This window comes from Papilio xuthus, unplaced genomic scaffold (genome assembly GCF_000836235.2).
Source record: "Papilio xuthus unplaced genomic scaffold, Pxut_1.1 DF824992.1, whole genome shotgun sequence".
Taxonomy (NCBI): domain Eukaryota; kingdom Metazoa; phylum Arthropoda; class Insecta; order Lepidoptera; family Papilionidae; genus Papilio; species Papilio xuthus.
This window is the reverse complement of record NW_013533657.1, coordinates 5960924-5973592: the sequence shown is the minus strand read 5'-3', so window position 1 is coordinate 5973592 and position 12669 is coordinate 5960924. Positions and strand designations below refer to the sequence as shown.

The window sequence follows — 12669 nt, the reverse complement described above, 5'->3', positions numbered from 1 at the left end:
ATGGCCGCCATCGAAAAAAAATATTATGTAAATGCGTTAGGCTCTTTTAGGACAGACACACAAGAAAAGTCCTTTTACAAACTCGGAAAGAAATCCTAGTAAATACCAATTTTATTATGAATTTAAAAATTTATTTAATATTATTTTGCAAAAAGTGTACAAACAATTTGAAAAGATGTGTAACTTTACGACCGTGGAAAAATACAAAATGTATATTGTTTCTAAATCTGTTTCGTAATAAAATGTACTAATAGCTTCGGCTCTAATTAATATCGTGTGAACATTTCATACGCGAGATCCAAACGCAATCGAATAACATACGTTGATAAACTTTATGACTTAATTAAGACGTCCCTAAAGATAAATTCCGACTTAAATATCCCATTAATATCTGTAATGTTTAAACTTGTAAATGTAAGGTTTTTTCTTATTAAAAAAACAATATTTTACATTAAACAAAGGCTTAAAACAATAATGAAATGCTTTGTTTCGTGAATAATAATTTACTTCATAGCGGAAATGTTTCTCGTTGAACTGGGAACAGTCGAGGGCTGGACTTAAGAGAAAGCTATGGCATATCGTAATAAGCTTTCGAAAATGAAACCTTTACAGAGCTGCCTATAATGCTGGTTAGAAAGGATTTAGAACGAATATATGTTCAGGGTAACAAACAAAATGTTAACCGTTTTTGCAGAGGAGGATTCCACTATCAATTACTGGTACATTTATATATTAAGTACTAGCTGTCGCCCGCGACTTATCTATGGCAAATTTCAGCGAGACTCATGCAACCGTTCTGGAGATATCTTCTAACAAACATCATCCATCCATTCAAACATTCGCATATAAATTTATATTAGTAAAATGTTACCAAATATTAAAATAAAAATATAAATATTATAATTTAAACAAACCTTATTAATCTTGTAATCCGTTTTTTTTCAGTTACGGTTACCTACGGTTATTTTTATTCCATTTTCGGATTTCTGATAGCGTCGGTCACGGCTATGGTTACGGGTCTGGATAACATCGATGTTGCATGCAACTGTTATTGTTTTGTCACGGACTCGTTAAGTGTGAAAATGAAAGTGTTATGCAAATGATCGCACTGGTGTGAATTGCCTTCTCACCTCGCTTTGAACTGCCTTTTGAGATTATTTATGTGTACCTAGTAACATGAAAATATGTATTGTTCAAAACATCTATCGCAAAATCACATTTTTTTTCTCGCATAGCTATGAGCTGGTACTTTTATCCTTGAAACCCTCAACTTTGTATTTCGCCATCATACACCGCTGTCGAGTCTTCTATGGTCTTCCTGGATCACTCTAAGAATCTAAGAAAAGTGAATAATTTTTTTATATACATCGAATCCTTTGAAAAAGCTTAATACCTACTATGTTACTTTTGACTTTTGGATCTCTAAAATCTTAACTCTCGGTTATTCAAATAAATATTCAGTTATTTAGCACAATAACGCAATGAGAACTTAACTGCACACATTTGTCTACGTCAACTTCACCATATCTTTGGTCATTAACCTTATTTCTGTTCGCAGAATTATAAATATTATTTATCTAGGCTCTGCGATATTATCTAGTGTAGTTAAAGATACACTGAGCTATTTTATTATGATTACGTTTGACATTTCAGATTAATCATACCAATGCCCAGTGCCTATTATTTATCTTTATATATAACTAGCAGTTGTCCGCGTTTCTTTTTTTTTTGCCCGGAATTAAAAGGATCTAGGAATCTTAATCGGTCACCCGGTGAAAGATTTTTTCAAATCGGTTCAGTAGTTTAGGGGCTAATTAACTTCAAAAAATAAATAATTCATTTTTATAATAATAGTATTCAAGTCCGTAACTCTGAAGGATAGGCATAGATTATAAATTTTTTGGCACTTCTGTCGACACATTAATTTTAGTATAATATTTGCTCAATAGTTTGTTTTACTATTTTACGTATTTCTTTATTATCAATCTGTTCTTAAGTTTCATTAACAATTTATCGATTTGCTACCCAACGAATTTATTTCTAAATAACCTCAAAAAAGTGTAATAATTCAACTATGCGTTACTTTATATAACTTATTTTTTAATATTTTTCTGCGATAAATATTAAAGCCAGGTTTTAAATTGAGAAAAAGAAAACAATATTATAATGTTTGCCGTCTATATAAAAGAACCTATTGTTACAGAGTTTAAAACGATGTTATGTAACTGCTCGGTTGGCAGAGCGCGGACAATCTTAAATTGATGGAAAGAAAATAACGAATTGGAAAAGAAACTTACGAAGGCAACCGACATAATCATTATAAACTTCATAATGATTGTTTGAAAAAGAAATAAAGGCTTAAAAAATATTATAATACAATCGGTGAACTGTGTTGACATCATATGAAGACAGTTTAAAATAATCCGAAGATATTCGTTTTTTTTTTAAAGTCCAAATTAAGTTTTTAAAGTAAACTTATTAGTGTTTAATAGTAAAATGACTTAAACCGACTATACGTACTGCATATTTATTTAATTTTATTCTCTAACTATATTAAAATAGGGTTTAAAATACGGTAGTAAATTGCTAATGGACTAAATGTTTTTTTTTGTCGTAAGTAATGCAAGTCGGTGCATATTAAATGTAAGTTACACAACGTGTTACTGTAACTACGCCACATTTTATAAGGAGAATGGATTAAAACGTTTATTAAAATTTGAAAAAGTATTTTGCGGAACAGAACTTTTCGCTTTGTTCCTTCAACGTCCAGCGTAGAGTTGAATACGTAACCTGCTTTATGGTTATTTATGATGCCAAGATAAATGCGAATTATAATATATCAATCCAGTTTTGTACATCAGTGCTATGTCCAATTGCTAGATTCAATAAATATGTTTAAGATAAAAAATATTATAAACTTAGGTTATAGTTGTTAATTGTTTCTCTTCGGAAATCCTGTAAATAATAATTGAAAAGAAAGCTGAACCATGCGTGCTAAACTGTCATTTTATTCTTTGTAATTGATTTTATATCTTACTTAAGTACAAACTAAGGATAAACTGCTTTTTAATTTTTCTTTTATTGATCTGTGGGCGGACATAATAGGCGTGGGCTTGACATTTGAATGTCTAGTTTGTTCTGTAAATAATCACAGAGCATTAATAGTAATTAGACTTTTATAGGTTAGAGCTAAGTCTATAGTTTCGCCCACGTATTACTTATACCTATTAGGTGCGCAACTAAGTTCTCGCTTTTTTTCGATAATAAATCCATATAACTATACTATGTATAAATGTCTTTGTAATGTAATAAATATAGCCTAAGTTACACAGTGATAATGTAGCTTTTTAACCAATCCGATAACAATAACGAAGTAACAGCCCAAGGCTCCTGAGGGAGCCCTCAAGTCTTGTTACTCTTAGAACGAGTTTCAGACTAAGCGCCATCTGCGCCCGGTCACCTCAAGCGTGGTGAAGCTGTAAATGCCACATCAAGGCAAACAGTAACCATTCAGTCACAAAAAAAGTAGTTTTAATTGGAAAAAGAATTTAGGAAATCGATCATTAGTTTTTGAGTTTATTTGTTACATACAAAAGTACAAATCTTTAATCTTTACCATATTAGCATAGAAGATATACATATAATATGACTGTCGTCCCGTCTGTTGGTTTCACATTAAAAATTTATAAATTCGTAAAAACTTGAGAACAATCAAAGTTATTTGATGAAATTGGTTGATCTGTGCAATAGTTTATTACTACAAGTTTTTTTTTCTTATAAAACATTTATAAATTCAAGTTTAAAGTTATGAACTTGAATTACAAGTAACAAAGTACTTATTACTGACATATTGTGAACGTACAAAACAACTTTTTGCGAGCGAAGTTACCACACTGGCATAATGTCAACTACTTTGTTACCGTGTCCGGTTTCTTGTGAACTATTTATAATAGAAAACGTATAAACATTTACTTGAAATTATTTGTAGCGCTTTAAGTAAATTATTGTGCGGGGTATGATTTAAATAATACTGGCAACCAGACTTAAATTTATCTAACCTCTTCATACTTATAAAGAAAGAAAAAATTTGAACGCCGTGTTACCGCTGCTCGTTTGCCCTATTCTCTTAATAAAAAAATGTAACACGTCTCTGGTTTTACTCACGTTTCGCCAACAATTCAGTTACTTGCTGATAGAATAAAAGCTTTCGATTGTTAAAAATTTCATAAAATCGACATTCGATCGAACGTTCGAGAATAAAATCCTTAATATTAGATTCATTTTAAGATAAAATGTAGATGACAATATGCAGTTCGCTTTTAAAAGTGAATATGGACGACTGGAAAGTGAAAACAGCTTGTTGTCGTCAGTTCGTTAGTTAATTTCGCTTCCGTTTCATTAGGCCTGCGCAGTTGGCGGAATCAGTGCAATCTTCAATACCGATTTTACGATACCAATAAACTCCCCACCTACCCTAAACCTTACTTTCTGTCTGCCACAAAATGCAAAACAAGATTGTAAAATTTTATGAGGCAAAATTGATCTACTTTCATTAAATATGTAAGCACACTAAAAAAACTGGTTGTTTGTATGCACAGTTTTTTTTATTTTGTTCTTTTATTTTTGTGGCCGTTGTAAATGTCCTTGCTCGGGTATATTTATAGCAGTTTCACAACCTTGACAGACCTATCTAATATAGACCATAGGTAACTAAGCTCTTATAATTGGTATGAAGTAAAGTTAGTATGTCATAACAATTCGTTCTGACATGGATCCTTATTGTTGAAATCATAAAATACATCGTTGGGTGTGTGTGTTTGTGCGTGTGTGTATGTGTGTGTTGTTATGCAAATTGTCACGAACAGATATTAATTAAGTTACATGAAAACTTCGTGCTTACATTTCTTTAAAAGTACATTCCCGATTAGAAGATTCCAGTAAATAATTTGCTCTATCCAAAGTAATAAAACCTAGCATATTATCCGGAAGTTGGTAGTCTATAAATAGCGTCGCGTATACTTATATTTCTTACTTAACTAATACTAGCTGAAGCATTGATAGAAATTACCTCAGGATTTTTATGCATTATAAATTGAAAAATCAAGTAGTCCGACGTTACTCTTATAATTTTTCGGGGAAGAGTAGCTACAAATGAAACGAAATCAGTCAAGATAATATTTTTTAACCTACCACATAAATACAAACCTACCCGAGAAGGACGTTATCCTCCTTTAAGACAAGTAAAAAAAAACAATGTCATGGTCATGGTTGATTGAAACACACTTGCCATCTGGCAGAATGCATGTCGGCTTTGCCTCGTAGCGAACCACCCAGGTGAGGATTTAGTCCTTTTGTTTTCCATTAAAGGCTGAGCAGGCGTTAAAAAAGTACCCGAAGTCCGGACTAGGGGCCTCCGTGTAGAAAGTGAAACCGCTTGTCGAAAGGTTGCTATAAAAATTGTAGTGTAGCCTATTGCGAGTTCAGTCGAAGCGTGCCGCGCGCGACCGTTGTACAGTTTTACCAGTTTCCCGCTATTTGGAAGTTATGGTCAGTTGTTTTTTTTTTAATAATTTAGTGTAGCAGTAAGTTTTTATATTATGTGAGTACAAACACGATAAAAACAACCGAAGTTTTCACTTTAATTAGATGGTTTCCTTTTTTATATTTAAATTAATTACACAGATTTAATATCTTATCAGTAAATTATGGCTTATAGATATGGGCAAAGTTGAATTTATTAAGCTTTTGTGTAACAAGCAGAGGTTAATTAACAATTTTAATGCGATTACAAGACAATAAACAGAACGTAAAAATGCATTATTACTTGTACTCAAGGCCGTGCTTGTAATTAAATGCTTTTCTAAATAAAGACAATGAACTAGTTTCGATTTATTAATATTCCTATTCGAATTTTGCTCCTACGGTTTTACTAATAGGTACTAAGGCGATAAATTTATATGTTTATGTATTCGATATATTGTTAGTACCTCGGTGGATATGTTTTTTAGTTAAATATACAGAAATAAATGCTTATTGCATAATTAAAACTGGAAATAGTGTAAAAATTTTATAACCAAGTCAAATTTTATGTGTTACCAAATCATAAAAATTGTATTTTCCTACCTATGAAGATTTGGTTTCTTATTCTGTACTTCTCATACTTGTCTCAAACTTTACAACTGTAAATTTTCTTATCACGTTATTTAATTGGTCAGTCATAGTAAACAGCTTAAAAACGTATACGTAGCTTATACGTATTTGTACGTCTTACAAATACGTATTCCAATACATACTATTCGATGATTATTAAAAGATATAAAGTTTTCTGGAACAATATAAAAAGAAAAAAAAACTGATTCACAAATTATATAATACGTAAATAATATCCTCAGAATTCACTATCTCACGATAAACTAACAGTAATCATGACCCACGTAACTTTATTAGATAATCTGTGGAGGGAAACTATAAAAACAATTAACGAAAAAAACATAACCTCAAAACCATTAAAAAAAACTTGAATTTTTTAAATGTAATAAGTTAAAGTATTCGGTAACAGAGTACGGAGAATCAAATACTTTTACTTTCAATTGGCTGTATGACCATTTTGCTTTTGCCAAAATTATACTTTTTTTCGTTTATTTAAAATTAAATAAAACCTTTGAACATTGATTTCAATTATCTACTTCGTTACATCATATTCCATAAATATTATAATGTAAGGGTGAGTGACAGAGTAAGGTTAATCGCCTATATACAACTGGATCAAACATGTATAATAACTAAACTTTTAGGTTACCAAACAAAAGATAATAAAGCATAGCTAAACTTAATAATGACCAAAGTGAGCACGTTTAAATTATTTCACAACTAAACCGTGCATAAGTAAAAGTTAACGAGGCCTTGATTTTGTTACAGACACGGTCACCATATGTCCCACAAATATAGGATAATATTTTTTTAGAAATGACAAAGGTTTATGGAAAATTATGCCAAGCAATCTAAATTCAGCTCTCTAACACGCATAGTCATTAATTGATCACTAAAGGCCTTTAATGTAATGCGGTAGTATGTGTTTATTTAATTACTAATTAATTGTTTTATTCATGTCAAAGAACTTTAAATTATCTGTTTATAAACCGGACATATAGCGACCGTGATCTCGACGGAAATATCTTATAACATTGGGGCTTTACTTGTTATATTGTTGAGCGAAGTAAATGGCATTGAGACCTTTCGCCTCCAGCCACCAAGGCGGACACGGGCGTTGGCTCAACTGAAATGCCCACAGCTTCCTAACTATAATATATTTTAGTACCTTACCTTAAATGGAAAAGTGATTGTTCCGACCTTAAATAATTTAAGATTGTGAAAACTACTTTATATTGAATTATCTTTATGGATTTGTTAAACAATATTTTGTGATTCATACACATATCTTGTCTTTCCCGAGGGACACGAGAAGTAATTTGTAGTAAATAAGATCAGTAGATTTGACTATTATATATATAGTCTAAAGACTAGACTGGATATAGAACAGTCACCGGCTGATAAATCGGTTCCAATACATGTAATAAATTGCCTGTTTTACTTCTGTCATTGTTAAATAATTTCTTTTTCACAGCAAAAAGCCTCTACGTTTTTTCGTCTGGCTCCATTATTTGTTCAGTGCCATAATCTGCCTCAAAGCAATCGTTACTTTTTACTTTCTAAAAGTAATACGTAAGTTACTTCCGATCCGATTTCATGTAGCGACAATTGTACAACATTTCGACCGTCAAATTGAGCAAGAGATAGCTAAAGTTATGTAACAATAATTTCACTTGAAACGTATTTGAAAGTTTGACTTTGTAAGGTTTTTATCGTTTATTATTAAGTGTTTTAAATATTATTGTTACAATTATTTGCTGTTTCTTTAATTTAAAGATGAAAAAAAATCACTAAAAGTTTGAAGTTTTGAGGTTAGGTACAACGACTTACGAAGAACACGTAAGATTGGATGGAAGATGGAAAAACAAAAATTTCTCCATTTAGTCTACATATTTGTTTATATTACCATAAACATTATTTCAATTTGATAGACATTTTGTAATATAGGAAGTGTTGTGAGAGTTAGGGCTTACGGAGGCGTGACATTAATTTTTTTTCCTACGCAAACTCTCAATGTTTCCTTATACCGTCCCACTCATTATTATTAGGAAGAAATCGAGAACATTATTATGTTCTGATATTGTATTTATATTTATTTCTTCCTTTTTCTTTATAAATCGTCTGTCATCAATTTGCTTTTACCAAAATAGGAGTTGTATGTCTATTATTTTTTTATCTTTATTTTAGAGTTTGTGGTTTTCAAACACACGAATGTATTGTTTTATAACATGCGGTGATCAATTATTGATTGACACATTCAAATACGTTAGGACGTTAACGTGAGTTGGTGTGTTGTAACATGGGCGGCTGCGCACCACTGACCACTTACCACACGACACACTTCGCGGATTGCATTCTAATTTATATGGTGTTAAGTTACTTGCAATCATAGGAAACTGTTTCATATCAAGTACAAGTATCAATGATGTAATGTTGACTTTGTTTTAATATTACTAATATTATAAATGCGAATTTTTAAATGGATGGATGTTTGTTTGATGGTGTCTCCGGTCTCAAAGGACCTTGTTGAAATTTGGCACAAATGTAGAACATTGTGTTGAAGAACACATGGGCTACAAATTATGTTTTTTTTTAATTACGCACGGATGAAGTCGCGGGTGACTGCTAGTCATTTATAAAACTAGTTAGGGGATACTATCTAAACTAAAATATTGTGTTGATAACCTATTTAAAGTAAGCCCATAACAATACCATACCATCTGTATCAACAGAACCGTATGTAATAAATTCTTCCTTATTCCAACAGCTCTTCGTAATACTCCTATCGCTCGCGGCAGTAAGCGCCATGCCGTCGTACATAGCGGTGCCGGCAGATCAGATCGCGTTCGTAGACCTGACAGTAATGCGGGCACGACGCCTGCCCCGACAGACTCTAGAGCCTCCATTGCCTCAAGCCCTGTACCAGGAAGACTACCAGCCAATACCCGTTCAGAGATATCAACAACAACGTAAGTCTTTATAAGATTAGCACTCGAAGATTAAGGCTGACATTTCCGACTCTCTGTGCAGGGTTAAAAATAATTTTTTTTCTTTGTATTCGGCAACTTTCGGACAGGTTCAATCCAATAGCAATCCACCTTGGCCAATATAATTTACCGTTTACCAAGCATTCAAACTGCTACCACTGTCTTATGTCTTTGAGGAAAATTTACACAATTTTAATAGTACCCTACAAGAAATAATTTACTATAATTTAAAAAGAAAAGTGTTTACCAGTCCGTCCGTCAGTCCGTGATTATTCAAAGCTAAGAAAGCGAGATGAATCCATAACTGGTGCGGAGTGCAGCCTGTCTATCAAGCTCGCTTACTTTCACTTGCACAAAGGATCGCTACACTTTCTACAAACCTCTTTATATTCAATACCCATTGTGAGATTAATGTTATGCATCTTTCATCCATTGTTTGATACAATCTTCCAACGTTTGCAAACCATTCTGTACAATCTAAATAGCCAATTACGTAAATTGTTTCTGGATTGTTGTATAAAAGTATATAGACGCCTTCCGGCATAGTTTCAAAGGCTTAACAAATGACATATAATTTGCTTATTTTTGACGAATATTAAATTATTATACGAATTATTTTTCTATTGAGATTAAGGTATTTAATTTAAATTCAGAGTGTAGTTTTTTGATCGATATAAAACACGCTTCACCTTATTAAATATTAAGCAAGACTGGCCTAGAATCCGGTGTGTTGCAAGTTATAAGGTCTGGCAAGAGATCTTACCGGTTAATACGTTTCTTGAATTTGATACACCTCATTTAATATTAACTGTAATGATACTTACTTTAATACTTAGACAAATTTAAACGCAAATCCAGACATTCGTTCACTTTACTCAGACTTTATTCGAGAATCATTTCAAAATCATTCGTGTACTTGCTATTAATCGTATGAACATACGATTCGTTTTAATAGTAGTCAACATCACAAGCAGCAATTACAGTAAAGTAATGATTGATTAGCTATAAGTACTTAAGATTTTCTTTCAGACTTTTTACTAAGTCTAATAAAATTTTAATAAAAATTGCATTTACAGCAATAGGTCTTGTACCACCTCAACCTGAAGCTCCAGCAAGGCTACTCCAAATCCAGCAACAAGAAAAGGATTCAGCACCCGCGCCTATCGCCCAACCGTCACATTACGCGGAAAGGCCCCCAGATTTCGGTGAATATGTCGACTTCGGCGCCCACACTGGTGATAACGGGGCCTTCGGTTGGTATGCTGATTATCCCGTCAACAATCATGAGGAATCAGGATATGGAAAGTAAATTAGACATTGAGAGGGTAGATAAACAAAATAAGAACAAGATGGCGGATTATCACGTGGTCTAAGATTCCAATTTTTAGCTACCCTCATTTTAATTACGAAAGCACAAACTTGCCTAATTAGCCTCTAGGATTATAAAATAACTGTTGAATTATTAAGTTACCAAAGACAGTATTGTTTCAGTGATATTAGTAGAATAGAGTTAGCGAATTACCGCACATTTGTTTTAGACGGTGAATTACGCTGTTTTTTTGCACTATTTTTTTTAAATAAGTTTAAGGCCAACAACAAACCTGTTTGGATTTACAGAGGTGTTAATTTACGAATTGTTGGTTTTGTTATAGTTCCTTTTTTGTTATTTGTTAAGTTTTAAAGTACACTGTGATATGCACCATGGTAGTTATCAATTATGTATTAATCCTATTTTCATTCTTTTATTTATGTAACTTTTCCTTATTTGTGTTTTTTCAATGCTTTTATTTTCATTTCTTGTTTCTTCACCGTTCTCTATTACTCTATTTTTTAGATCTTCTTACCTTATTTTTCTTTTTTCTGTATTCTTCACCGTTCACCGCTTTTTAATTTTATCATCTTGCTTTACCACTGTTTGTATTTTTCCAAACTTCACTTATCATTAATACACTATCTTGATTATTTTTCGTTTCGTTTCATTTTGGTGATGGTATTTAATTCACGATTATGCATTTTCTATACACTATCTTCTTTGCTTTTACTGTTTGCCTATTTATATGTTTTTCTTTCACGGCTTTTCTTTTCCTTTGCAATCGTTTATTTCTTATAGTAGTTAAGAAAACCTATTTTCTTTCGTCTATTTTACTTTACTTCTAGATATCTATTTTACTTATACTATACTGATCTTATTTACATTTTATTTTATTCTTGCTAATTTTTTAATGCTGTTCTTAAGTATTCCTTTAAAAAATGCAAGACACTACATTCTTCATGATTGGACTTTCCAATTTATACTACATATATACTTTTAATACTTAAATTTCTATTTACTATGTTACTGTACTAGTTTATCACCAAACTCAAATATCTTTTTCTATATATCTTCTTACTATCTATGTTTCATTTATTTTATACACATTTTTATTTCTTTCCTTAAACAGTTTAACGCTACTGCTGTTCTTCTTTCATATCTTTCTTAATTAGCATATTCATAAATACCTTTATTATTTTTTTTAGTTCATCACCATAAATACACAACTTACTCTATGTCATTTAAAAAAATTTCTCTTACTCTCTTTTGTTTTCTCTTCTCTCTTCTTCTTATACTATTACTTCTTATTCTTAAAATACATATGTATTTATTATTTACTACCATTTATGCCGCATTTAATTCATATAAACTTCATATTCATATTTTCAAAGACTAAAAATTCTTTCTCGTCTACTTTTACTCACTATACATGATGTTCATTTTCTCTTCGTTCTCTTTTTTGTCACCTTCCTCTGTTTCAATATCATTCTTGTTCACATCATTATTTTCTATCATTTTACTTTATTCATAATACATTTTAAATGTTAGAACAAACATTTTTTAATAACTATCTTCTTATTCTTCCTTTTTTCTTTACTACGTTCTTTGATCTACCTATATATCATACTGTTTCGGATTTTCCTCACTTATTATTTAATTCTTAATAGGTCTTTGCATTGTTTTCATAAATTTTCATTTTTATGTTTTTGTATTACTCACGTTATATAAAGATAAATATTATGTACTATTTCCGACAAGTATCTTCCTTTCTCATTTTTTCATTTACTTTCTTAAGTTATTCCTTTTTCTTCTTATCTTATTATTATCTTTTTTAACTACATATCTAACTTTATCTTCATTATAATAAAAATGTATTTTAAATATTCCTAAATAATTATTTTTCTATTTATCTACAGTTCTTATAACATCTATTAATTTATAATATTATTCTTTATTTAATATTACTCAACAAAATAATTAAACTTAACAATGTAGTCTTTCCTCTTTCCACTTCTAATATTTTTATTCTTCCTTTCCATAATATCTTCTCACATTATTAAATAACGCCTGTTTATCTATTTACCATCTAAATTCATTATCTTTGTTAATCTTATTTCTTACTTCATTCACTCATTTCTCATCTTAGATATTTTATATCAGTTATTCTTATGGGCAATCATTTTATTATTACTTGTAGAAATCAGCCACAATATTAATTTC

The 12669-nt window shown here is 31.1% G+C and overlaps 1 protein-coding gene across 1 annotated transcript; it reads left to right on the top strand.

Annotated features, from left to right (window-relative positions):
* The first annotated feature begins 5521 nt into the window (after positions 1 to 5521).
* On the top strand, positions 5522 to 10897 carry LOC106126914 (uncharacterized). Its single transcript, NM_001312043.1, is given in 3 exon segments — positions 5522 to 5547; positions 8918 to 9119; positions 10214 to 10897. Coding segments are annotated over 3 exon segments (438 nt in total). The 5' UTR covers positions 5522 to 5544; the 3' UTR covers positions 10447 to 10897.
* Positions 10898 to 12669: the final 1772 nt, after the last annotated feature.